This window comes from Moschus berezovskii, chromosome 9 (assembly GCF_049115385.1).
Source record: "Moschus berezovskii isolate FMDL1 chromosome 9, NW_MosBer_1.0, whole genome shotgun sequence".
NCBI classification, from domain to species: domain Eukaryota; kingdom Metazoa; phylum Chordata; class Mammalia; order Artiodactyla; family Moschidae; genus Moschus; species Moschus berezovskii.
This window is the reverse complement of record NC_142468.1, coordinates 87640404-87665028: the sequence shown is the minus strand read 5'-3', so window position 1 is coordinate 87665028 and position 24625 is coordinate 87640404. Positions and strand designations below refer to the sequence as shown.

General features: G+C 37.1%; 1 protein-coding gene across 7 annotated transcripts in view; it reads left to right on the top strand.

Moving 5' to 3' along the window:
- Positions 1-24625, top strand: part of DPP8 (dipeptidyl peptidase 8) — a 62185-nt gene that overhangs the window by 24209 nt on the left and 13351 nt on the right. For all 7 annotated transcript variants that reach the window (XM_055435626.2, XM_055435629.2, XM_055435625.2 and 4 more), the window contains 10 exons: positions 2217-2327; positions 3680-3808; positions 4346-4407; positions 7616-7716; positions 8489-8666; positions 9556-9715; positions 12879-12958; positions 15561-15713; positions 15964-16099; positions 17253-17398. In XM_055435626.2, the coding sequence (XP_055291601.1) occupies positions 2217-2327; positions 3680-3808; positions 4346-4407; positions 7616-7716; positions 8489-8666; positions 9556-9715; positions 12879-12958; positions 15561-15713; positions 15964-16099; positions 17253-17398 (1256 nt within the window). The remainder of the gene's footprint in view (positions 1-2216; positions 2328-3679; positions 3809-4345; positions 4408-7615; positions 7717-8488; positions 8667-9555; positions 9716-12878; positions 12959-15560; positions 15714-15963; positions 16100-17252; positions 17399-24625) is intronic.

Here is a 24625-nt window from a genome sequence, read left to right as displayed (position 1 = left end):
GAGTCGTTGAATGATCCAAGAAAACTGAGCGCTGATTGCTATATCATTAATTACAAAATTCAGAAACCCGGAAAACGGAGCTTAGTTTTGATTAAGTTGGTGCTAAAACTTCTTTGGTTGGCAAGATGTGACCTGAACTGACCTGAGGTTATTTATAGTCTTAATCCTACTTAGTTTGCCTATTCCTAAATTTGCTGCAGGAATATTAGTGTCTTTGATTACAAGATATTTGATTACCCTGCTGGAGATATGACATAATTATGTGTTGATATATAAACGTGAAAAGAATTCCCCAGATTCTGTGTTCTGAACACTTCTGGACTCAAAATTTTTGTTGTTTTTTTACTTGATTTTTATTTTATATTAGAGCATAGTTTATTTACAGTGTTGTGTTAGTTTTAAGTGTATAGCAGTGTTTCAGTTATATCTATTCTTTTTCAAATGATTTTCCCATTTAGATTATTACAGAATATTGAGTAGAGTTCCCTGTGATTTACAGTAAGTCCTTTTGGGTTATCTAATATTTTATATATAGTAGTTTATTTATGTTAAGAGTGCCAATTTCTTTTCTTTTACGTGTGTGTATAGAAACCAATATTTGTTGTTTAGTCATTAGTTGTGTCCAACTCTTTTGCCATTTCCTTCTCAAAATTTTTTGGTAAGGGGCAGTTGGTTCATATTACACATTCTTTTCAGACAATATATAGAAAATACAGATAAAAAAATAATACATTGAAACTTACATATAAAATTAAAATCACTGTGAAATATCACTATACACCCATTAGAACACCAAATGTTGGAGAATAATTTTCATACATTGCTAGTAAGTGTATAAAATAATACAGATACTTTGGAAAACTATGTGGCAGTTTCTTATAAACATAAAATTATCACACTACCCAGCCATTCCAGTCCTAGGTTTTTATTCAAAGAAATGAAAACACATGTTCACAAAGATTTTTATACAAGAATGATTTCTGTTGAGCTCTTACAGATTTTGGTCTGTTGGCTAAATGCACATAGCTCAGCTAACTGTTAGGATTGGATGAAACCTATGAATATAATAAATGTCAGAAGACCTATAAGTATTTAACCTATCTTTGTATATCAGAGTTTCCATGGGGATAATTCAAACTTCTGTCAGTATCCTGACTGATCAGAAAACTTGAATGAAAATCAGAAATCTCAGGGAAAAACACAAAAACATTTTCTGCAGAGTAAACTTTAAACATCAAATAAGATTAAACTAAAATCTTACATTTTTGTAAATTGATAAATGACATTTTAAAACAAATGCTTAGTTTGCTTCAGATAAATTTTTTCTGAGCGAATGTATGAGTTTCAGAATTGAAAATAAAATTCTTAGCTAAAACTGATGTATCAAACTTCTGTTTTGTTGTAAGATCAAGTTTCATAGAAACTATACAAGAATATATTTACTTGTACACAAACTCACTGTAGAATGTGAAGTTTTTGAGATGGAGAGATTACTTGAATTCTGTGAGCACTCCAATAAATGTGACTAGTGTCAGAGAAAGAAAAGAGTGATTTTAGCGTCTTTATTCATAATAGCAACTAGAAGCTGTTCAGATGTCCGTTAACAGATAAATGGGTAAAAGAATTGTGATATACAATGGATTATCACTCAGCAACAAACCTAAAGTATGTATGATTTCACTTACATGAGAGTCTGGAATATGTAAAACTAACCTTTGGTGACAGACATCAGATCAATGGTGCTTCTTCTGAGGCAGGAATGGACATTGACTGGGAAGGGACATGAGAATGGAAACATTCTATGTCTTGATAGGGTTAGGAGAGTTACAAGTCACTGTGACCCTTCATATGTATTCTTTTCCCCATGGTCCTAGATGAATGGGAAAATAAAAACTGACATTTGTGGAGCACATACTGTGGTTCAGGCTTGGTTGTAAGTGCTGTATGTAAAATAGCTCATTTAATCCTCATAACAACCATACAAGGTAGGTTCTTATCGCCATTTACAAATGGGACACTGCAATGGAATGTGATCAGGTGATTTGCCCAGGATCAGTCATTTGGTGGATGATGGAATCCAGATTTGAATTCAGTCCGCTTGGCTTCACAGTTCACCATGATACTACAGCTGCGTTTCAAAATAAATGGATCATTCTGCTTTGTACCTGTGAAAAGATGAGAATTTCTATGAAAATTTTGCCTTTATGTTTGTTTAGAGCTAGCCAACATGGAAGAGGATCCCAGATCAGCCGGAGTTGCTACCTTTGTTCTTCAAGAAGAATTTGATAGATACTCTGGTTATTGGTGGTGTCCAGAAGCTGAAACAAGTAAGAGGGTTCAAAATAATATACTATAAGTCAGTTAAAGTATTATGAGATTCAACTACTGGTTAGTTATCTGCACAGATTCTTAATTCTGAATAGTAGATTCTTAAGTGATGAAGATTGGATCTTACCAGTAGTTACTGTGAATATTCAGGCTGTATACCACCATAATGAATTCTCATTAAAAAAAAATTGGTTGTATTATGGTTCAGTGCCCCAGGTCCTTCAACTCTCCTTGCCAGTTTTTCTTTTTTTCTTCCTTTTTTTCATTTTTAATTTTTTGGCTGTACCATGCAGCTTATGGGATAGTTTCTTGATCAGGGATCGAACCTGTGCCCCCTGTCTTGGAAGCACAGAGTCTCAACCACTGGACACCATGGAAGTCCCACCAGTTTTTCATTTAGAAGCTGGTTGGTGGCAACATTGGTAGCAAAATAAAAAATACCACCCTTTAGTGGGAGTTGCTATAAAAATAAAAGGATTGCCTAGAGAGTCTGCATGAACAGATGGCCAAATTAGTATATGAATGGATCAGGAAAAAAAGGCAAAAATTCCTTCTTTTTCTTTGTGAATTCACAAGTATTTCACTAGCTGAGAAACAGCTCTCTCTAAAGCAGAAGCTTTCAAACTTTTTGACTGTGATCTGGTTAGAAATTTGCTTTACATTCTAGCCTAATACATTGTACATATATTCTATATAAAACTGAAAACAAATTTCATGAAGCAATGCTTAATCTTACATGTAATGCACTCATATTTTTTTTGTTTGTCTTATTTTTTAAATGCTGATTATGACCAACTAAAAGATTTCATGACCCACTAATGGATTGCACATAGCATTCTGAACACATCTCTAAGGGACCATGAAAAGTATTTAAGCCATATCTTAGACTTGGACATTTTAAGATGTAAAATGTTTTGCCATAACTATGTTGTTAGAACAAGATTATAACATGTATTAGAGAAACCATTAAAAAAACCTGGACTCTTTTAAAGTGGGGTTTATTTTGTTGTAGAAAATATTGTAAGTGTAATAATTCCTGAAAGAAATGCATTTTAAGGTATTCAGGAACTGAAATACTTCACAAGTCTGTTTCTTCCATTTTGTGTGTGTGTGTATGTGATGATCTTCAGTTTTTATCTCCAAGAGTAGTAACCTTTAAGCAATAAAAGTGGCTTAGCAGTAACTCACGTTGCTACTGCAAAGATTAGTAGTATTTTCATCCATGAAAGGCAGTATATTTTATACATAAACTACTTTTTACTATGGGAAATAGAATATTAGAGGGAATGGTCAATTGTCATGATTTTCTGCATAATACTCCCAAATTTTCAATATTTAATTTCCTTTTAAGCTCCCAGTGGCAGTAAAATTCTTAGAATTCTATATGAAGAAAATGATGAATCTGAGGTGGAAATTATTCATGTTACATCCCCTATGTTGGAAACAAGGAGAGCAGATTCATTCCGTTATCCTAAAACAGGTACTGCATTCCATTGATGTTTATATACACTCATTCCTACTTTTCAAACAAGATTCTTCTGCGTTCAAAAGTTTGGTTAACATTGATCCTTTACAGACCGAAGGATAGATTGTTAAGAGTCTCTGAAGTAAATTTTTTTAATTATAGGCTGATCCTTTTAAATTATTTTAAAGGTAGGGAAGTGCACAAAACTGACTATTTCAAGGAACGGATAAAGAAGTATCTTTGCTACAAAATAAAGATTTTTAAGGGATTATGTTCTTAATAAATTAGCAATTTTTTTCCCATATTGCTATTTACAGCATTTCAATTGTGAAATGATATAGGATTCCCCTTCATTACCTGCTAACTCCTGATGTTTTTTGGCTCCTTCTTTTTAGTCATATTGAAAATTATGAATTTGAGATGGAATTTTGAGCTTTTATATAATAAAGCCCTGACTAAATACAGTATTCCTGATTTGACTAAAAAGGATTCATCTGGTAAAGTTAGTTTGAGTAGCGTTGTATTACTATTTGTTTATATCTCTTCCTAAAGGCACAGCAAATCCAAAAGTCACTTTTAAGATGTCAGAAATACTGATTGATGCTGAAGGAAGGGTGAGTATAAAATGCTGAGTTAGCATTTTGTGTCATTTTGTCTGTCAACGGAGATTGTAGATATGCTTTCTTATATTTTGGACTTGTGGAAGTTGCTGAGACATCTGTAGATCATGATTTCAGGTTGACCTCATTTTCATTTTGAAAATTGGTCTTACTGGCTCCCAAGTTAGGACTACGGGGAGATGCACATTTACCACTCCTTTCCAGTAGTCTCCCTCTTCGCCTTTGTTGATTCTCCTGATTGGTGTTTCTTAAATGGTGGTTATTGACTGATGAGTTACCCTCTGTGCTGAATAGTTGTCTGTCTTAGATTAAATATCCCTCATGTCTTTTATACTGATGCTTTCCACAGTCAGATGCCTATAAGCTTAATGTATATGGAATTAATTTAAAAAACAATCTTCTTTGCTAGACTTTTTAAAAACTTTTATTGAAGCATAATTCACATACAATATAATTCACTCATTTAAAGTTTAAAATGGCTTTTAGTATATTCTCAGGATTTGTGCAGCTATCACCACGGTCAATTTTAGAACATTTTCCTTACTCCTAAAGGAAATTCATCACCCCCAAACCTCTCCATGTCCCCCAACCCTAGCGACCACTATTTTCTGTCTATGGATTTACCTGTTCTGGACATTTCATATAAATGGAATCATACAGTATCTAGTCTGTTCTTTCACTTAACCTCTTGTTTTCAAGCACTAATCCTGTGGCACCAAGTAACAGCACTTTACTACTTTTTATCACCTAAAAATACTCTATTGTGTGGATATATACCACATTTTATTTATCCACTCATCAGTTTCAGACATTTGGGTTCTTCCAAATTTTGGTTACTAAATGTAATGCTACCAATAATGTGAGCGTACAAGTTTTTGTACGGTCATACATTTTCATTTCTCTTGGTTAGATACCTACCTAGGAGTGGAATTCTTGGGTCATATTATAATTCTGTGTTTTAACCTTTTGAGGAACTTCCAAAGAGTTTCTGCAGTGGCTGCACTATTTTATATTTCTACCAGCAGTGTATGAGGTTTCCAACTTCTCCACATCTTCATCAACTCCTGTTATTATTTGTCTTATAGCCATCCTAGGGGATTTGAAGTTGCATCTTATTGTGGTTTTGTTTTACATTTTTCTAATGACTAATGATGTTGAGCATCTTTTCGTGTACTTATTGGCCATTTGTATATCTTCTTTGGAGAGCAATCTATTCAGATCCTTTTGTTCATTTTTAAAAATTTATATTTTAAAGTGTGTTAGACAGACTATTTAGGGAAAAACGTTTGCTTACTCAACACCATTTCACTAATATATTATAAATATAGTATTTTAAACTAAAATGTAAGGAACTGGAGACTATTTTTCTTAGATACTAGAGTCTATAAAGTGATTAAAATCTGATTTTACCAGTTACTATCAAGAGTTCACTGACCTAGAGCCAGACATCTTGGAATGTGAAGTCAAGTGGGCCTTAGAAAGCATCACTATGAACAAAGCTAGTGGAGGTGATGGAATTCCAGTTGAGCTATTTCAAATCTTGAAAGATGATGCTGTGAAAGTGCTGCACTCAATATGCCAGCAAATTTGGAAAACTCAGCAGTGGCCACAGGACTGGAAAAGGTCAGTCTTCATTCCAATCCCAAAGAAAGGCAATGCCAAAGAATGCTCAAACTACCGCACAATTGCACTCATCTCACACGCTAGTAAAGTCATGCTCAAAATTCTCCAAGCCAGGCTTCAGCAATATGTGAACCGTGAACTCCCAGATGTTCAAGCTGGTTTTAGAAAAGGCAGAGGCACCAGAGATCAAATTGCCAACATCCGCTGGATCATGGAGAAAGCAAGAGAGTTCCAGAAAAACATCTATTTCTGCTTCATTGACTATGCCAAAGCCTTTGACTGTGTGGATCACAATAAACTGTGGAAAATTCTGAAAGAGATGGGAATACCAGACCACCTGACCTGCCTCTTGAGAAACCTATATGCAGGTCAGGAAGCAACAGTTAGAACTGGACATGGAACAACAGACTGGTTCCAAATAGGAAAAGGAGTACGTCAAGGCTGTATATTGTCACCTTGCTTATTTAACTTATATGCAGAGTACATCATTAGGAACGCTGGGCTGGAAGAAGCACAAGCTGGAATCAAGATTGCTGGGAGAAATATCAATAACCTCAGATATGCAGATGACACTACCCTTATGGCAGAAAGTGAAGAGGAACTCAAAAGCCTCTTGATGAAAGTGAAAGAGGAGATTGAAAAGGTTGGCTTGAAGCTCAACATTCAGAAAACAAAGATCATGGCATCTGGTCCCATCACTTCATGGGAAATAGATGGAAAAACAGTGGAAACAGTGTCAGACTTTATTTTTTTGGGCTCCAAAATCACTGCAGATGGTGATTACAGCCATGAAATTAAAAGACGCTTACTCCTTGGAAGGAAAGTTATGACCAACCTTGATAGTATATTAAAAAGCAGAGACATTACTTTGCCAACAAAGTCCGTCTAGTCAAGGCTATGGTTTTTCCCGTGGTCATGTATGGATGTGAGAGTTGGACTGTGAAGAAAGCTGATCGCCGAAGAATTGATGCTTTTGAACTGTGGTGCTGGAGAAGACTCTTGAGAGTCCCTTGGACTGCAAGGAGATCCAGTCAGTCCATTCTAAAGGAGATCAATCCTGGGTGTTCATTGGAAGGATTGATGCTAAAGCTGAAACTGCAATACTTTGGCCACCTCATGCGACGAGTTGACTCACTGGAAAAGACTCTGATGCTGGGAAAGGTTGGGGGTGGGAGGAGAAGGGGACGACAGAGAATGAGATGGCTGGATGGCATCACCGACTCTGTGGACATGAGTTTGAGTGAACTCCGGGAGTTGGTGATGGACAGGGAGGCCTGGCGTGCTGTGATTCATGGGGTCGCAGAGAGTCGGACACGACTGAGCGACTGAACTGAACTGAACTGATCAAGAGTTCTATTAGTATAAACTCATGGAAAAAAACTTTTAGATTATGCTAATTCTTTTATTTAGAACTTTTTTTAGACATAAGAACACCAATAAAGGTAACCCATGACTTACTGCTGGTTTTGCCATATCTTGTGTACCTAAGACTGAACAAGGGTCATGCTGTTAAAGATAGTGCTTTAAGTAGACCAGTGTCAGTCTTCTATAACTAGATTCCTTTTTTCTTTTTCAACAGATTATAGATGTCATAGATAAGGAACTAATTCAACCTTTTGAGATTCTGTTTGAAGGAGTTGAATATATTGCCAGAGCTGGATGGACTCCAGAGGGAAAATAGTGCGTATGTTAAACTGTCACTTCTTTACAAATAATTTAGGACCCAGAACTGTCTGTGCTATTAGGCCCTTCCTTTCCTTTGGAGCTGTTCTCACATATAAATTTGCAATGTAGTTAGTTCTACACAAAGAATTTTTCCTGAACTAAGTGGACTTGTAATCCTATAAGCATAGGTGCATTGCATTTTATTTCTGTCTCTTACTTAGCCAGTGACAGTTTCACAGTGTTATTTGTGGTTAAAGTAGGACTTTCAGGCTCATATGTAAGTATATATATATTTTTAATTGTATAATTTAAGCAGAAATAATTGTACAGCCTTATGTGAAGATGATTACATGTATTTCCTGTGTCTGATGTGGACAATGGTTTTCATGGGGCTGGCATTTGTTGACATTAAAAGGAGAAAATAATTTCAAAGGCCATCTGTGATTTTAGAAATTTAAAGAAAACTACTTTTAAAACCTCTACTCAAGCTTAACTTTAAAAAAATAAGTGGAATATGTATACCTATGGCTGATCCATGTTGATGTAAGGCAGAAACCAACACTATATTTTAATTATCCTTCAATTAAAAATAACCTTAAAAAAATAAGTGTAGAATGAACTAATACTTTTCATTAGCTGTTTGTAAGTGATAATTTAACATATACTAAAGCAATACTGTCATTGTGATTACAGAAATAACTGATGGGTGCTAGGGGAAAGATTAGTGGAATATTCATTTTACGAAAGTGAGCTTTATTTTGTGCTTTTCTTTTGTTTATTTAAATAGTGCGTGGGCCATCCTACTAGATCGCTCCCAGACTCGCCTACAGATAGTGTTGATCTCACCTGAATTATTTATCCCAGTAGAAGATGATGCCATGGAAAGACAGAGATTCATTGAGTCAGTGCCTGACTCTGTGACACCTCTTATTATCTATGAAGAAACAACAGACATCTGGATAAATGTATACATGTTTTCTTGTAATACTTGGTTTAAATATTTTCTCAGAATGCTAAAGTAACTGAAACTTGATAGCAAACTATCAAAAGGAATTTTTTAAGTTCACAATAATTTTGAATGTTATTTGCTTAGTTTGAACATTTCAAATTGGAATGTTGGTTCCAAAATGGGGAATGGTTTGTAGATGAAAGGTCAATGCCATTCCAATGACATCTCCCTGGATGCAGAATTGCCCTTGTTTCTGGACACATCAGATACTGAAAACACACCTCACCAGTGCCTCTGAGAGGACCACGAGAGTCCTGACTAGAAGAGACTTTCTCTTTTAAGTTGGTAAACTATCCCAAAGTATACCAGTTTTGGATTGAATTTTTCATTTTCCAGTTTAATGGAAAAAACTTACACAAGATACAAAATAAATAAAGCCAGTTCACTCTCCTCTGGCTGCATATAGTCTTCATGTGATTCACCTAACAGATAACATCTGTTTTCCCTTGAATTGTTAGAATATTTCTCTCTGGAAAAGAAAAGTAATAAAAACATTTTTTCTCATAATTCTTGTAATAAGATTTATATCATTAAATAAACTTCATGCCATTTTTCAGAGAACTGCAGAGATGGTAAGTAAGAAACAGCTTTAGGTTGTATTTTTCATTTTTCTCCGTTTGGAAACATTTATTTCTCAGTAGATGATGTATTTTACTAAAGTAGGATAAATATGAAAGGCCCAGGCAAAATCTGCAATTGTACGTATACCATACCCCGTAATCTGACAGTTACTTATATTTCAGAAAATGTTTATCAAGTAATTTTTCTTTCTCTCTGGCTTAGTCAGATTGTTTGTGTAGTATTCTCATTAATGTATATAGTAAATTAATCTATTTATTTTACAGATCCATGACATCTTTCATGTTTTTCCCCAAAGTCATGAAGATGAAATTGAATTTATTTTTGCCTCTGAATGCAAAACAGGTTTCCGTCATTTATATAAAATCACATCCATTTTAAAGGAGAGCAAATATAAACGATCCAGTGGTGGGCTGCCTGCCCCAAGTAAGAAGTTATTTTCTATTTAAAAAGAGGCAGAAGGTGGGAGGGTCAGGGCAATGTAAAGTCTCTTTTGTGTACTTTATAAGCATAGGACAAAGTTTTTGAAGGATACATAATAAACTATTAATAATGGGTAATATTTGGGTATTGAAATTACTTATTGTAACTTTGTTTTTGCCTTGACTATACTTTTTGTTTCAAGTGAGCTCATGTAATTTTTAGGTTGAGAAAGCTACTTTTAAAATGTTACAAAGTTATTAGATACTTGTACATACTAGATTTTTTTATACTGTCTGCACCTACACTGAAGTTGATTTATAGGTATAGCTCTTCATATTGATATAATTGTTTTCCAAAGTGAAATTAAATATCATGTCAGCTGAAATTAATTTATTTTTTTAAAGTGTTGGGTTTCATTCTGGGAAATGTAATACAGATGAATGGGTAAACAAAATGTGTTTATACATACAATGGAATATTATTCAACCTTAAAAAGGCAGGACATCTGACACATTCTGCAATCTGAATGAACTTTGAAGACACTATACTAAATGAAATAACCCAGTCATTAAAGGACACATACTGTGTGATTCCATGTATATGACGTAGCTAGAGCAGTCAAATTCATAAACGTAGAAAGTGGCTGCCGGGGGCTGAAAGGAGAATGTGTAAGCCTAGAAAAAGTGAAATAGTGCATTGGATACTTCTGTGTTTTTAAAAAGACTGAATTATGGTTTTCTACTTTAATAATACAGAGTTTGTTTTAGAATACTAGACATTTAATGATGTTATGTTGTATGCTTTACTGCCATTTATAACTTAACAGACTCAGCATAGCCATTTTTTAAAAATTGTGGTAAAATATGCATAACAAAATTTACCATTTTAAGTGTGTGGTTTCATGACATTAAGTATATACTTACTGTTCTGCAACTGTCACCACCATCCATCTCCAGGATTTTTTTCGTCTTCCAGAACTGATTCTGTCCAATAAGTAATATCCAATTTAGTGGTGAATAATTAATAGCTTCTCGTTCCTTCCTCCTTTTAGCCCCTGGCAGCCACTTTCTATCTTTATGAATTTGACTGCTCTAGCTACCTCATATTCATGGAATCACATAGTATGTGTCCTTTAATGACAGGCTTATTTCATTTAGCATAGTGTCTTGAAGGTTCGTCCGGATTGTAGAATGTGTCAGATGTCCTGCCTTTTTAAGGTTGAATAATATTCCATTGTACGTGTAAACACATTTTGTTTACCCATTCATCTGTCTATTAACAGTGAGGTTACTTCTTTTGACCATTTAAAATAATGCTGTAATGAGCGTGGGTGGACAAATACCAGTTTGAAACCCTGCTTTCAATTCTTTTGGGTATATATCCAGAAATGAAATTGTTTAGTATTTTAATTCTTTAAAGTTTTTTGAGGAACCACCATACACTTTCAATAGCAGCTGCACCTTAATACACCTTAATACATTTCCATTAGAAAGTGCACAGAAGTTCCAGTTTCTCTATATCCTTGCTAACGCTTGTTGTTTTCTGGGTGTAGTTCTGTTTTTGTTTGTTTTGTTTTGGTTTTGGTTTTGTGGCGGGGTTTTGGTAAGAGCCATGCTAATGGATATGCAATGGTATATCATTGTGCTTTTGATTTGCATTTTCCTAGTGTTTAGTAACATCATATTATTTAGCCAGTTTGTATTTCTTTAGAGAAATGTCTATTTGAATCCTTTGTGGACTTTTTAATTGGATTATTTTTTTTTCAACATGCCCTTTAACATCATTCTTATTTGGGAAACACCTACAATTTAGGACAGCAGAGTAAATACTACCTGTGACTTGCTCCTTGTCTTAGCATGAATTTTTTTTTTAAATCAGACTAGGTCTTGTATATCCAAGATGGAGATTTCTTCCCTAAGAGCCTTAGTTTAATTTGATGCTTGGTGTGAAATTGCTCTTACTTGTTCCTCTGTTCAGAAATTAAATCTACTTACAGATTCCAGAAAGTTTAGTGGTGAAGACTGGTAAAAGAGCTATGAATAGTAATTCACTGAAACAACATTCTTGGGACAGGGATTAAAAGATAACTTAAAATTTTATACTCCTGTTGAAGAGTAAGAAGCACTGTCACCTCAGCTGATGCTCTTTTCAGAACACTAGCCCCTGTTCCCTCTCAGTATCTGCTTCTGGGCCCGTCAGCTTGTCTGCCTCTTTCCATTTCCTTCCTTTTTACTTGGACTTTCTCGCTCCAGGTCTTTGTCCTTTTCCTTGATGTCCATTTTATTTTCCTCTTCCCTCTTCTTTTTTTCTTCCATAAGTGGCTATAATGTGTAACAATTAGTATTTGTTATATATTAAATAATACTTATTTTCTGGTGATAAAATTTAAAGTAGTAAGTTGAATTTTTGTATCTAAGAAAAAGAAAATGAGTCTTTTTTTTTTAACTTGAGTAGGACCCTACTTATCCTGTATCATCTCAGCCTCTTCTCAGCTATCACTTTGAGAGCCAGAGCTGGCAGCAGCTAGGCAGAGAGCAGGGGTTTCTTTCTTTTTTTATTTTAACCTTCTCCTTAGGCCACTGAGAGAGCCTCATCTACCAAGACAAAATCTTACAAAAATAAATGGAACATGTTGTTATTTACTATGGTACTATTCAATTTGTTTTTTTGCAAATAATAAAAAATTTTCCTTTTCTGGCTTAAGTAGTTTGTTGCATTTCTAGAAGAAATGTCTCGTTGACGCATTAGACTGTTTTTGTCTATCTAACCAAAGGTCTAGGAATGCAAGTGCTTTTGAGTTATTTTCTGTCTTTACCGTAGGAGTCTATTTTGCTGTTTTAACTTTAGTTACATGGATCATTCCATTACTATTAAGAAGACTCATAACTTGGAATTTTTTTTAACTGTAGACTTAATGTTGAGGTGAAATTCACATGACATTAACCATTTTAAAGGGAACGTTTCGAATGAACGGTGGCATTTAGTACATTCAGTGTTGTGCAACTACCACCTCTCTTTAGTTCCAAAGGATTTTCATTATTCTAGACATAACTGAATTTTTCAGTGTTCCCTTTTTGAAAAAAAGAGTTTAGAATACTATTTTTCATTGTTTCATTTGCTTATAGACTGATGTAAAGTACTGAATTATAATTATATTTATCTTTAGGTGATTTCAAGTGTCCTATCAAAGAGGAAATAGCAATTACCAGTGGTGAATGGGAAGTTCTTGGCCGGCATGGATCTAATGTATGTTCTTTTATTCTACTGATATGTTTAGTCAACATCAGCTGTGTGTATGCAGTACTGAAAATCAGTAGTGCAACTTCATATGACCCCAGTGTTTTGAAAATACTGCTAGGGCCTCAAAGAACTCAAGTTGTTGGAAAGGGAGAATTTTAGTTTAAATTCTAAATCTCACCCATTTAATAATGCTGATATTAGATGTGTTCTGGTTACTAAAGGTCACCATTTTCAGATTCAGTGTTGTGTCTTAGTAAGGAAAGGGCTGGTCCATACTTTCCAAGTCTCGCAAGAGTGAGTGAGGATATAGTTTGAAAATTATTTCTGAATCTCTTATAGACTACTTGTGTCATTTCTGCACTAGTCCTTTACAGTTCCTGAGGTAGTGATGCTCTTTCATTCGCCTGTTTATCTTATCTCACACATTTAAAGTCTCATACACCACTTGCAAATCATAGTGGACATTTATACAGAGCATAGATAGCTAAGGAAAGGGAAGACGTCCACCCTCTGTTTCACTGTTGGCATATGGCTTGCTGTAGCAGTTCAGTGAATTCTAATGTTTTTCTTTTGCCTTTCATAGTACCTTGTGTTTGTTTCAACTTTCAGTTAGGTAGTCAGTTTCATGAGCTCTCTAAGAGTGCCATCCTTTATATGTGTGATACATAAAGTTAAGTTGAGGTATGCTACCAGGATTTAGTGAAGGCCTATGACTTCCTCAAATTGATTCAGAAATGTATTGAAGAATCATGTATACTGGCTACTATAGAAGTCACTCATAGTTCCTTAGGTGATTAAGGAGAAAGAATGAAGATACAGGCCCCAGGTTTGTTTTTGTTGGTGATAACTTTAGAATAGACGACCTTTAAAGTCTCATTTCCACTGACAGTGTCAATTAGCCTTCTGGTTATATACTCAATATGTTTTTTTCTATTTGCTGCTGCTGCTGCTAAGTCACTTCAGTCGTGTCCAACTCTCTGTGACCGCATAGACGGAAGCCCACCAGGCTCCCCCGTCCCTGGGACCCTTAAATATTACTGTTAGATGCTAGTGGAATTCTTAAGTTCTGATAATAAAAATGTACACTAATATAAACTTCATGCTGTGTAATGGTTGGATAATACTGAGGGAAACCCCAAAATTATATAGAGCTGAACCTTCTTTGGGCAACCTAAATGTCTTTCTGGTACTTGCTGTAACGTGCATCAGTTCTTTTCTATCATGCCTATTTGTGTGATATGTTTGTCTCTCTTTCTTACTCTTCTATTTTCCCTCTAGTCTTGCTTTATTTTTTTTTTTTAAGTTAATCTTTCCATTTTCTACTTTTGCAGGTGACTTGTTCACCCAAAGATTTTTAATGCCGGTAATTGATTGAATCTTTGAGGCTTTTAAGTCTGTTAGCCACTTAGGGTTCTCAAAGTGTGGTCTCTAAACCACAAAGTATCAATATCACCTGGAAACTTTAGAACTACTAGGCCCACCCTAGACCTCTTGAATGGAGAAAGTTGTCTGGAGGTGGGATCCAGCAACCTGTTTTAGAAACTCCTCAGGTGATTCTGATGTAAAGTTGTTACATGAAACAAAGGAAAAAGGAATAAGAAATTAACTATTTATTTAGTTTTGAAAGGCTGACTTCTAACTGCTAAGTCAAGAGCAGAACCGGTCCTGACCTTTTACACAGATTAACACATACCTGTGAAGCTTCATGAAAGTTTGTTCTGCCATCTCTTAACCTTTGTATCCTTTCTGTCTGTGTCATATAGGCCTTACTTAATGTCAGCTGTGTTTATTTCTGTATCCATGCATGCTAAAATATGTTTGCAGTGATTAAGAAGCTTCTTGAAGAAAATGTGGCATTTAGAAATATTTGCTTTTAGAAATACACCTTTGTTTCTGTATAAAAGTTTGGGTTTTATTAAACATTATTTGAGTAGGCTGCTGGAAGATTTTGAAAAGGAACAATAAAAGCCATTTATTTAGAATCTCACTGTAATTTGGGAGGAATATTAAGTGAATTCAGCTGTGAGTGTACTTGCAGTTTTTTTGTGTTCTGAATGAAGACTTAAAAGATCCTTCATACTTATTTATAAACTATGCCAGTACTGAAACTGATTGAGTGATTCAGTAGAGTTATTCCCCAACCCAGTAGATAAAACAGTTTTGCAAATTTGTACAAAAGACCAAACAAACAAACAAAACAAACACTGCCTAAGATACTGCTGCACTAACTGAGCAATAGGAGCTACTGCTGAGAAATAGACAGGATGCCTAAATTAGACTCGTCTAGGTGTGCATGAATGGTTGACCTGAGCTGTGATATAGATATTTTATCTCTGTAAAGGGTAGTCGTTTTAATGAAATAATTTTTGTATTTTAAGAAAAGCACACATTTTACCATATTATCAGCAGCATGCAGCTCGGGTGTCCTTTTAACTTTTTGAACAGGATCTATTGAGACATGAACAAAACCGACTCAAGCTTATTAACATCGGTGACAAATTTTTAAAGAGAGGCACAAGTCAGACTGTGACTCAAATGATGCTGAGTAAAATTGACTGGTCTTGCCAAGGTCCTACCAGCACTGACTTTTGTGTTGTTATTTTCACAGATCCAGGTTGATGAAGTCAGAAAACTCGTATATTTTGAAGGCACCAAAGACTCTCCTTTAGAACATCACCTGTATGTGGTCAGTTATGTAAATCCTGGAGAGGTGACGAGGCTGACTGACCGTGGTTATTCGCACTCTTGCTGCATCAGCCGGGTACTAAGTCCCTGTTTGAAAAGGGTTTCCTGTCATATAAAAAACTTCTGCTCATATAATACTCCTTTTTAGTAATGTGAAAAGTGAAATGGCCTATAAAAACCTTAGCCTTAACTTTAGCATTGTATATTTGCATGAATGCTCAGACTGTTACCATACTCCTGCTATAGCATCAGTGCAGATATAGCAACAGATAACCTTTCTTTAGTTTTCCCTGAGGGAAAAAAATAATTGTTTTTCCTTTCTCTAGCATTGTGACTTCTTTATAAGTAAGTATAGTAACCAGAAGAATCCACACTGTGTGTCCCTTTACAAGCTGTCAAGTCCTGACGATGACCCAACCTGCAAAACAAAAGAATTCTGGGCCACTATCTTGGATTCAGCAGGTACTCATTTTCCTGAACCCGATCTTAAGTAAGATTAGTACTTGATACTCTGAACCTGTGTCATAGGTCCACATTTCCTGAACAGAGCCTTCCCATCTCTCAGCACTGCCTGTCCTTCAACTGCTGATTGACCCCATCCCTCCTAGTCTATCGATTATCAAATAAGGCTGGTTACCTCCTACTCCAGGCAGGAGCAAGACTGGAAGGCCTTTTTGAAAATAAGATTAAAATAATCAGGATAACAGCTAGGAAGTGATTTATTCATGTATGGATGGTTTCCCAGGTAAACAACTGAACTCAAACATCATATAGAGTGAACTAGTAATAGTCTTGAGCAAGGAAGCTGCAGCTTTAAGGAATACCCAGCTGCTAGCTTTCTTAAACTTCTACCAGCACTTGCAATGACCATCTTAATAAAAGATAAATCCTCATTTTGTATGGGAGTGAAGAGCACTGTGATTACCTGAATTTAAAATGCTTGATTTCTTAAATATAAATAATGGACTAATATTTTATATCTTTTAATTCATTTTATACCCAAGTCCTTTTTTCTGTTAGGTATTTTCACTCATAAATATCTCCTAAGGGGTTAAGAAATTAGTGCAAAACCACAAGGTATAGGTATGTTCTGATGTCCACAATTAGAATTTGTAATACGCTGATCTCTGCTTCAACTGGAACATCATCCAGTATACACACACTTGGGAGAGGTCTGTGTAGCTTTGTAAAGCCAAACACTGATCATGATTTTTTTTTTCTGGGTTCTGATTAGGCTTATTCTCTAATGACCGTAAAGAAATGTTTTTTGAGCACCTGCTGTGAGCAAGTTAATTTGTGCTTTCAGTTTCTCATCAGGTATATGGCTTAACCATCGATAAGTTATACAAGCTGAGTGCAAAGTATTTGTGTTCTGCATGTAAATACCTCCTGGGCTCCAATGATTATTGATAATACTTTGTGTCTGCTTCTGAAATAGATAATTTGATGTGTTCATTAGATTTCCTTTTTTAAATATAACTATTTGTGCTTAATTTCTTATCATCTAAAGGAGGGATAGTTAGTCATTAGGGTAGTGGGTTTATGGTATTTTTTCCTTGCTCTCAGATTGTCAAGCTCCCATAAGAACTTTACAGAATGTATTACCTCCTCCCAGGTCCTCTTCCTGACTATACCCCTCCAGAAATTTTTTCTTTTGAAAGCACTACTGGATTTACATTGTATGGGATGCTGTACAAACCTCATGATCTACAACCTGGAAAGAAATACCCCACTGTGCTGTTTATATATGGTGGGCCTCAGGTAGGCATATTTATGTACATATGTGTCTGTGTTTTGTTTTAGATAATTTGTTATTTAAATGTCTGGTCAGTTGTTTAAGATTTGAGCATTGCTGAGCCTCTGCTGTTGCTGACTCTGGCTTATGCTCTCATTACCCAGTTTAGGAGTTTAGGAAGCTGGGTTTGGTTAGGTAGTGAATTTGAAAATCAGTGTCACTTTCTTTTTTTTTTGGCCATGCTGCTTTGCTTGTGGGATCTTAGTTCCCCAACCAGGGATTGAACCAGGGCCCTTGGCAGTGAAAGTGCAGAGTCTTAACCACTGGACTGCCAGGGAATTCCCTCAATGTCAATTTCTTAATTCACAGTGAGGACTGTAACTGTCATGGGGAATGTAATAGTCATGTCAGTTAGTAAATATGTTGTATTCTAGGCAGAGAACTTGTTTGGAAAATGATATTAAATAATTAAATGTCTTGGTTAATAAAGAGTCTTAACAGATATTTTTGAAACCTTTGGTATCCTAATGAATTCCCCCTCTTCATTCTAAGGCCAGATCTCTCAAGCACGCTATAATACTTTTATCAGCTAGTTAGGGCAGCTGCTGGAGAAGGAAATGGCAACCCACTGCAGTATTCTTGCCTAGAGAATCCCGTGGACAGAGAAGCCTGGTGGGCTGCTGTCCATAGGGTCGCACAGAGTCGGACACAACTGAAGCGACTTAGCATACATGCATGCACTGGAGAAGGAAATGGCAACCCTCTCCAGTATTCTTGCCTCGAGAATCCCAGGGACGGCAGAGCCTGGTGGGCTGCCGTCTATGGGGTCACACAGAGTTGGACACGACTGAAGCGACACAGCAGCAGCAGCAAGGCAGCTGCTAAATGGCACTAGTCCACACATGTCACACGGATTTTAAATAGAGACGCTAGAATTTAAACCCGGGGCTTCCGAGATGGCATTAGTGGTAAAGAATCTGCCTGCCAATGCAGGAGACCCAAGACATGCAGTTTCGATCCCTGGGTTGGGAAGATGCCCTGGAAAAGGACATGGCAACCCACTCCAGTGTTCTTGCCTGGAGAAGAACCCCATGGACAGAGGAACCTGGTGGGCTACAGTCCATGGGGTCGCACAGAGTCATGACTGAAGCAGCTTAGTACAGCACGTACTATTCTTTAGCACTGCAAGAAGTTTACACCTTGATTTTCTTTTTCTTTTCTGCATTAAATATTAGCATGTGAGTATTAAGGAAATTTTACTATCAGAGTAAAATGTTTTGGGTAGGTTAGTTGGTTAACTGGTAATTTTTTTTTAAAGTTTAATCTTGGTTATATATCTCACATTGAGCCCCTAAAGAAATTAGAATTATACATATATATATGTTTTTTCCTAATATAACTCTCTCTCTCTTTTAAAATTAGTCTGCTTTTCGATTGTGTGGGTCTTTGTTGCTGTACTCGGGCATTCTGTAGGTTTGGCCAGCAGGGGCTACTCGTTGTTGCACTTGCGCAGGTTTCTCACTGTGATGGCTTCTCTTGCTGCAGAGCACAAGCTCTAGGTGCATGGGCTTCCCAGCTTCAGGAGTTGTGGCTCCTGGGCTCTAGAGCACAGGCTCAGCAGTTGTGGCCCGTGGACTTAGTTGCACCGTGGCATGTAGGATCTTCCCAGACCAGGGATCAAACCTGTGTCTCCTGCATTCGCAGATGGATTCTTACCTACTTCACCATCAGGGAGGTCCAATTACAACTCTCTAGAATTCAGTAAATATCCTATTTTACAGTTATATCCAGTTATTCAGATCTGGAAGTGTATGTAGGTGTCACGTTATTGAAAACATAAAAGGTAGCTACATAAGCCATAACATCTCAGCAGTGATGATCATATATCAATTTAAGTCACTTTGCCATTGTTTAATGTGTTTTACAAACAAAACGTGATTTGCATTTATATAGTAGTTATCTACACATAAATTATGAAAGAGTTAAATGAGATTTCTCTTAAAAACTTGGAAGCCAGATCTTTGTGAACTTAAAAAAAAGGCGTAATATAAAGAAATTCGAGAGAAATTACAGGACACTCTTAAAAGCTTTACATGTTCTGTTATTTAAATAAAAAGGATGTTTCTTCTTCCCAATGAAGAAATGATATATGAGATATGTGAAAAACATACTATAAAAACTAGCTGGTCATCTAGATTTTTAAGACTAAAGGACTCCTTATATTAGTGAAGTGAAGTCACTCAGTCGTGTCCAACTCTTTGTGACCCCATGGACTATAGCCTGCCAGGGTCCTCAGTCCATGGGATTTTCTAGGCAAGAGTACTGGAATGGGTTGCCATTTTCTTTTCCAGGGCATCTTCCCAACCCATTGATTGAACCCAGATCTCCTGCATTGTAGACAGACGCTTTACTGTCTGAGCTACCAGGGAAGCCCCCCATATATTAGTAATTAAGTTTAAAAAGTCTAAGCCATAAGAAAAGATAGTGTCACTAATCATTAGGGAAATGCAAATCAAAACCACAATGAGATAGCACTTCATACCCTTTAGAATAGCTCTTTTTTAATAAAAAAATAATAAATGTTGGTAAGGGTATAGGAAAATTGGAACTCTACTTTGCTGATGGGAATGTAAAATGATGCAGCTGCTGTGAAAAAAAATATAGCAGTACTTCAAAAATTTATACATAGAATTATAATCTGATCCAGCAATTCCATTTCAGGTTATATACCCAAAAGAATTGAAAGCAGAGACTCAGATATTTGTTTGAGTTACAAGTATGCAGTGTCAGTTGCAACATCATTGACCATAGCCAAAAGGTGGAAGCAACCCCGGTGTCCTTTGATAGATGAATGGGTAAACAAAATGTGATACATCAAGGAATATTATGCAGCCTTAAAAAAGGAGGAAATTCTGACTTAGGCTGCATGGATGAACCTTGAGGACATTATGCTAAGTGAAATAAGCCAGGCACAAAAGGATAAGTGTTGTATTATTCCACTTGTGTGAGATACCCAGAAGAAGGAAATTCATAGAGATAGAAAGTAGAATAGAGCTTGTCAGGGACTGGGGGAGGGATAGGGATTATTGGTTAAAGATTTAAAGTTTCTGTTTGAGATGATGAAGAGGCTCTGGAAATCAGTAGTGGTGGTGGTTGTACAACAGTGTGAATGTATGTAATACCACTAAAATAGAGCTGTTTGTTTCTCAGAGTGTTCTTTGGATGCGTTCAAATTTGGTGCGGCCCCAGGAAAATCTGGTATTCAGTCTGCAGGGAGATATCACCATAAGACTTTGAGTGATAGAATTGGTTGGCACTTCAACCCATTGGGAGATCATTCATCCTTGTGTTTGATAGTCATTTTGATTAGTTATGAAGAGACTCCTTAATGTAAGACCAGAATCTTTCTACTAGCACACAGTAACCTTGCAAAATTTGATTAAATCCTAAAAGTGATCCAAGCCTTTTTTTTTTTTTCCTTTCCTTGGTGGGTATTCAGGTCAAAGTGGGAGTCTTTTTGAATAGGAACAGTGTCTCAATTCATAACATGAAAGGAATTACTTCCTGATTAAATGTAGCAATGCCTGCAGTAGGACATAAGTGAAACCACAGAAAGCAACAAATAATTCTATTTGAAGTTGTTAAGGCTTATTGCTTTAAACTTTTTATTGATAACAGTAGTGTTGTTTAAAAATGTTTATTTAACAAAGCTGCCATCCATGTGGTCTCATAGAGTTGGACACGACTGAAGCGACTTAGCATCAGCAGCAGCAGTGTTGTTTAAAAATGTTTATTTAACAAATACAATACTTCCTATGTGTCGGACACTGTTCTGCAAACATAAATGCATGAGAGGTTAAAATAGCAGAATACAGGCTTTGAAGAATTGATACTGAAGAAAACTTTTGAATTCTTGGTGCTAAAGGGCATTATGTTTAAGTACCTTCTTCTAAGAAGAAGCAGGCCTTGAGGCTGCAAAGGCAAAAACACTGGCTCTGGGGGGAAAAGTTCCTATCGGGCAACTGAGGCTGTCTTCGGTGATTTACGGCAGGCAAAGAAGTGAGTTAATTTTCTTATATGTTCGTATCTGTGTTCATCTAGGCTTACTACTTCTTTTTGCAGCTCCCTTCTTTAAAAACAAGCACCTTTGCCCACCACACACCTCTTCCCAAGGTAGAAAGGAAAACCATCATTCTCTATTTTTCATTCATTTATTCAGCAAATAGTTACTGAGTGCCTGTTATGTACTAAGCAGTATTCTAGGCAGTGAGGGTACCATAATGAACAAATCAGAGTAATGTCCCACCCTCATGAAGATTAATGAGGAAAATAAGATAAATTATATAACTTCATATAATGGAAGTGTTACGAATAATTGTTGAGAAGGAAGATAACAAAGTGACTAAAATGAGGGTTCTGATTGGAAGCTCAAGGAAGCTCTCTGAGGTTGCAGAGGATGAGAAGGGATAAGCCATGTTAAAGATCTGAGGGAAGAGCATTCCAGACTGAGGGAAAAATAAATGTCAAGGTCCTGGGGTTAGAACCAAGTTGATATAATTGATAGTAAGACTAGAATACAGTGCTCGGGGGGAGAAATGGTATGAGATGAGGTGAGAGAAAATAGCCAAGGACCAAATAATGTAGGGTCTCAAAGGCAGTGGTAAGGAATTTAGATCTTACTCTGATCTAAATGCCCTACCATTAGGAGGAGCCAAGCTATAAAGTCATACCTGGTTTACATTTTTAAAACATCATTCTGTTACTGTGAGAATAGATTATATGGAGGACAAGTATAGAAACAGAAAGACCTGTTTGGCAGTTGTTACAGTGGTAACTAAACATCCAGAAGTTCAAAAGGAAGATTTTTGTACATGCCCACCTCCAGTCTAGCCCAGTAAATGATCAGTAGGTATTTATTGAGTGAAGACAGCATCAATTCTTATTTTAATTCCTGGCCAACTTGGTTTTACCAATGGTTTCCATCAGAGAACACTTTCTCAATTTTGCCAGAATCCATTTTTTGTTTATTATCTGTCTTTGTTGGTCGTTGTTCAGTCCCCCAGTTGTGTCTGACTCTTTGCGACCCCATGGATTGCAGCACACCAGGCCTCCCTGTCCCTCACCATCTCCTGGAGTTTGCCCAAGTTCATGTTCATTGCATTGGTGATGCCTTCCAGCCATCTCTTCCTCTGACGCCCTCTTCTCCTTCTGCCCTCAATCTTTCCCAGCATCAGGGACTTTTCCAATGAGTCATCTGTTTGCGTCAGATGCCCAGGATACTGGAGCTTCAGCTTCAGTCCTTCCAGTGAATATTCAGGGTTGATCTTCCTTAAGATTGACTGGTTTGTCCCAGGTTCTGGCACCAAGAAACGGAACAAAACAAAAGATTGGTTTGATTTCTTGCTGTCCAAGGGACTTTCAGGAGTCTTCTCCAGCACCGCAGTTGAAGGCATCAGTTCTTTGGTGTTCTACCTTCTTTATGGTCCAGCTCTCACAACCGTACCTGACCCCTGGGAAGACCATCGCCTTGACTATACAGACCTTTGTCGGCAGAGTAATGTCCCTGCTTTTCAACACACTGTCTAGGTTTGTCATCGCTTTCCTGCCAAGAAGCAATTGTCTTCTGATTTCATGGCTGCAGTCACCATCTGCAGTGATTTTGGAGCCCAAGAAGAGGAAATCTGTCACTACTTCCGCCTTTTCCCTTCTGTTTGCCATGCAGTAATGAGGCTGGATGCCGTTATCTTAGTTTTTTAAATATTTAGTCTTAGGCCAGCTCTTACACGCTCCTCCTTCACCCTCATCAAGAGGCTCTTTAGTTCCTCTTTGCTCTTCAGTTCAGTTCAGTCGCTCAGTCGTGTCCAACTCTCCGCGACCCCCCGAATCACAGCATGCCAGGCCTCCCTGTCCATCACGAACTCCCGGAGTTCACTTAAACTCATGTCTACAGAGTCAGTGATGCCATCCAGCCATCTCATTCTCTGTTGTCCCCTTCTCCTCCCGCCCCCAACCCTTCCCAGCATCAGAGTCTTTTCCAGTGAGTCAACTCGTCGCATGAGGTGGCCAAAGCACTGCAGTTTCAGCTCTAGCATCAGTCCTTCCAATGAACACCCAGGACTGATCTCCTTTAGAATGGACTGGTTGGATCTCCTTGCAGTACAAGGGACTCTCAAGAGTCTTCTCCAACACCACAGTTCAAAAGCATCAATTCTTCGGCGATCAGCTTTCTTCACAGTCCAACTCACATCCATACATGACCACTGGAAAAACCATAGCCTTGACTAGATGGACCTTTGTTGGCAAAGTAATGTCTCTGCTTTTTAATATACTATCAAGGTTGGTCATAACTTTCCTTCCAAGGAGCAAGTGTCTTTTAATTTCATGGCTGCAGTCAGCATCTGCAGTGATTTTGGAGCCCAAAACAATAAAGTCTGACACTGTTTCCACTGTTTTCCCATCTGTTTCCCATGAAGTGATGGGACCAGATGCCATGATCTTTGTTTTCTGAATGTTGAGCTTCAAGCCAACCTTTTCACTCTCCTCTTTCACTTTCATCAAGAGGCTTTTGAGTTCCTCTTCACTTTCTGCCATAAGGGTAGTATCATCTGCATATCTGAGGTTATTAATATTTCTCCCAGCAATCTTGATTCCAGCTTGTGCTTCTTCCAGCCCAGCGTTCCTAATGATGTACTCTGCATATAAGTTAAATAAGCAAGGTGACAATATACAGCCTTGACGTACTCCTTTTCCTATTTGGAACCAGTCTGTTGTTCCATGTCCAGTTCTGATTGTTGCTTCCTGACCTGCATACAGGTTTCTCAAGAGGCAGGTCAGGTGGTCTGGTATTCCCATCTCTCAGAATTTTCCACAGTTTATTGTGATCCACACAGTCAAAGGCTTTGGCATAGTCAATGAAGCAGAAATAGATGTTTTTCTGGAACTCTTGCTTTCTCCATGATCCAGCAGATGTTGGCAATTTGATCTCTGGTGCCTCTGCCTTTTCTAAAACCGGCTTGAACATCTGGGAGTTCACGGTTCACATATTGCTGAAGCCTGGCTTGGAGAATTTTGAGCATGACTTTACTAGCGTGTGAGATGAGTGCAATTGTGCGGTAGTTTGAGCATTCTTTGGCATTGCCTTTCTTCTGGATTGGAATGAAGACTGACCTTTTCCAGTCCTGTGGCCACTGCTGAGTTTTCCAAATTTGCTGGCATATTGAGTGCAGCACTTTCACAGCATCATCTTTCAAGAT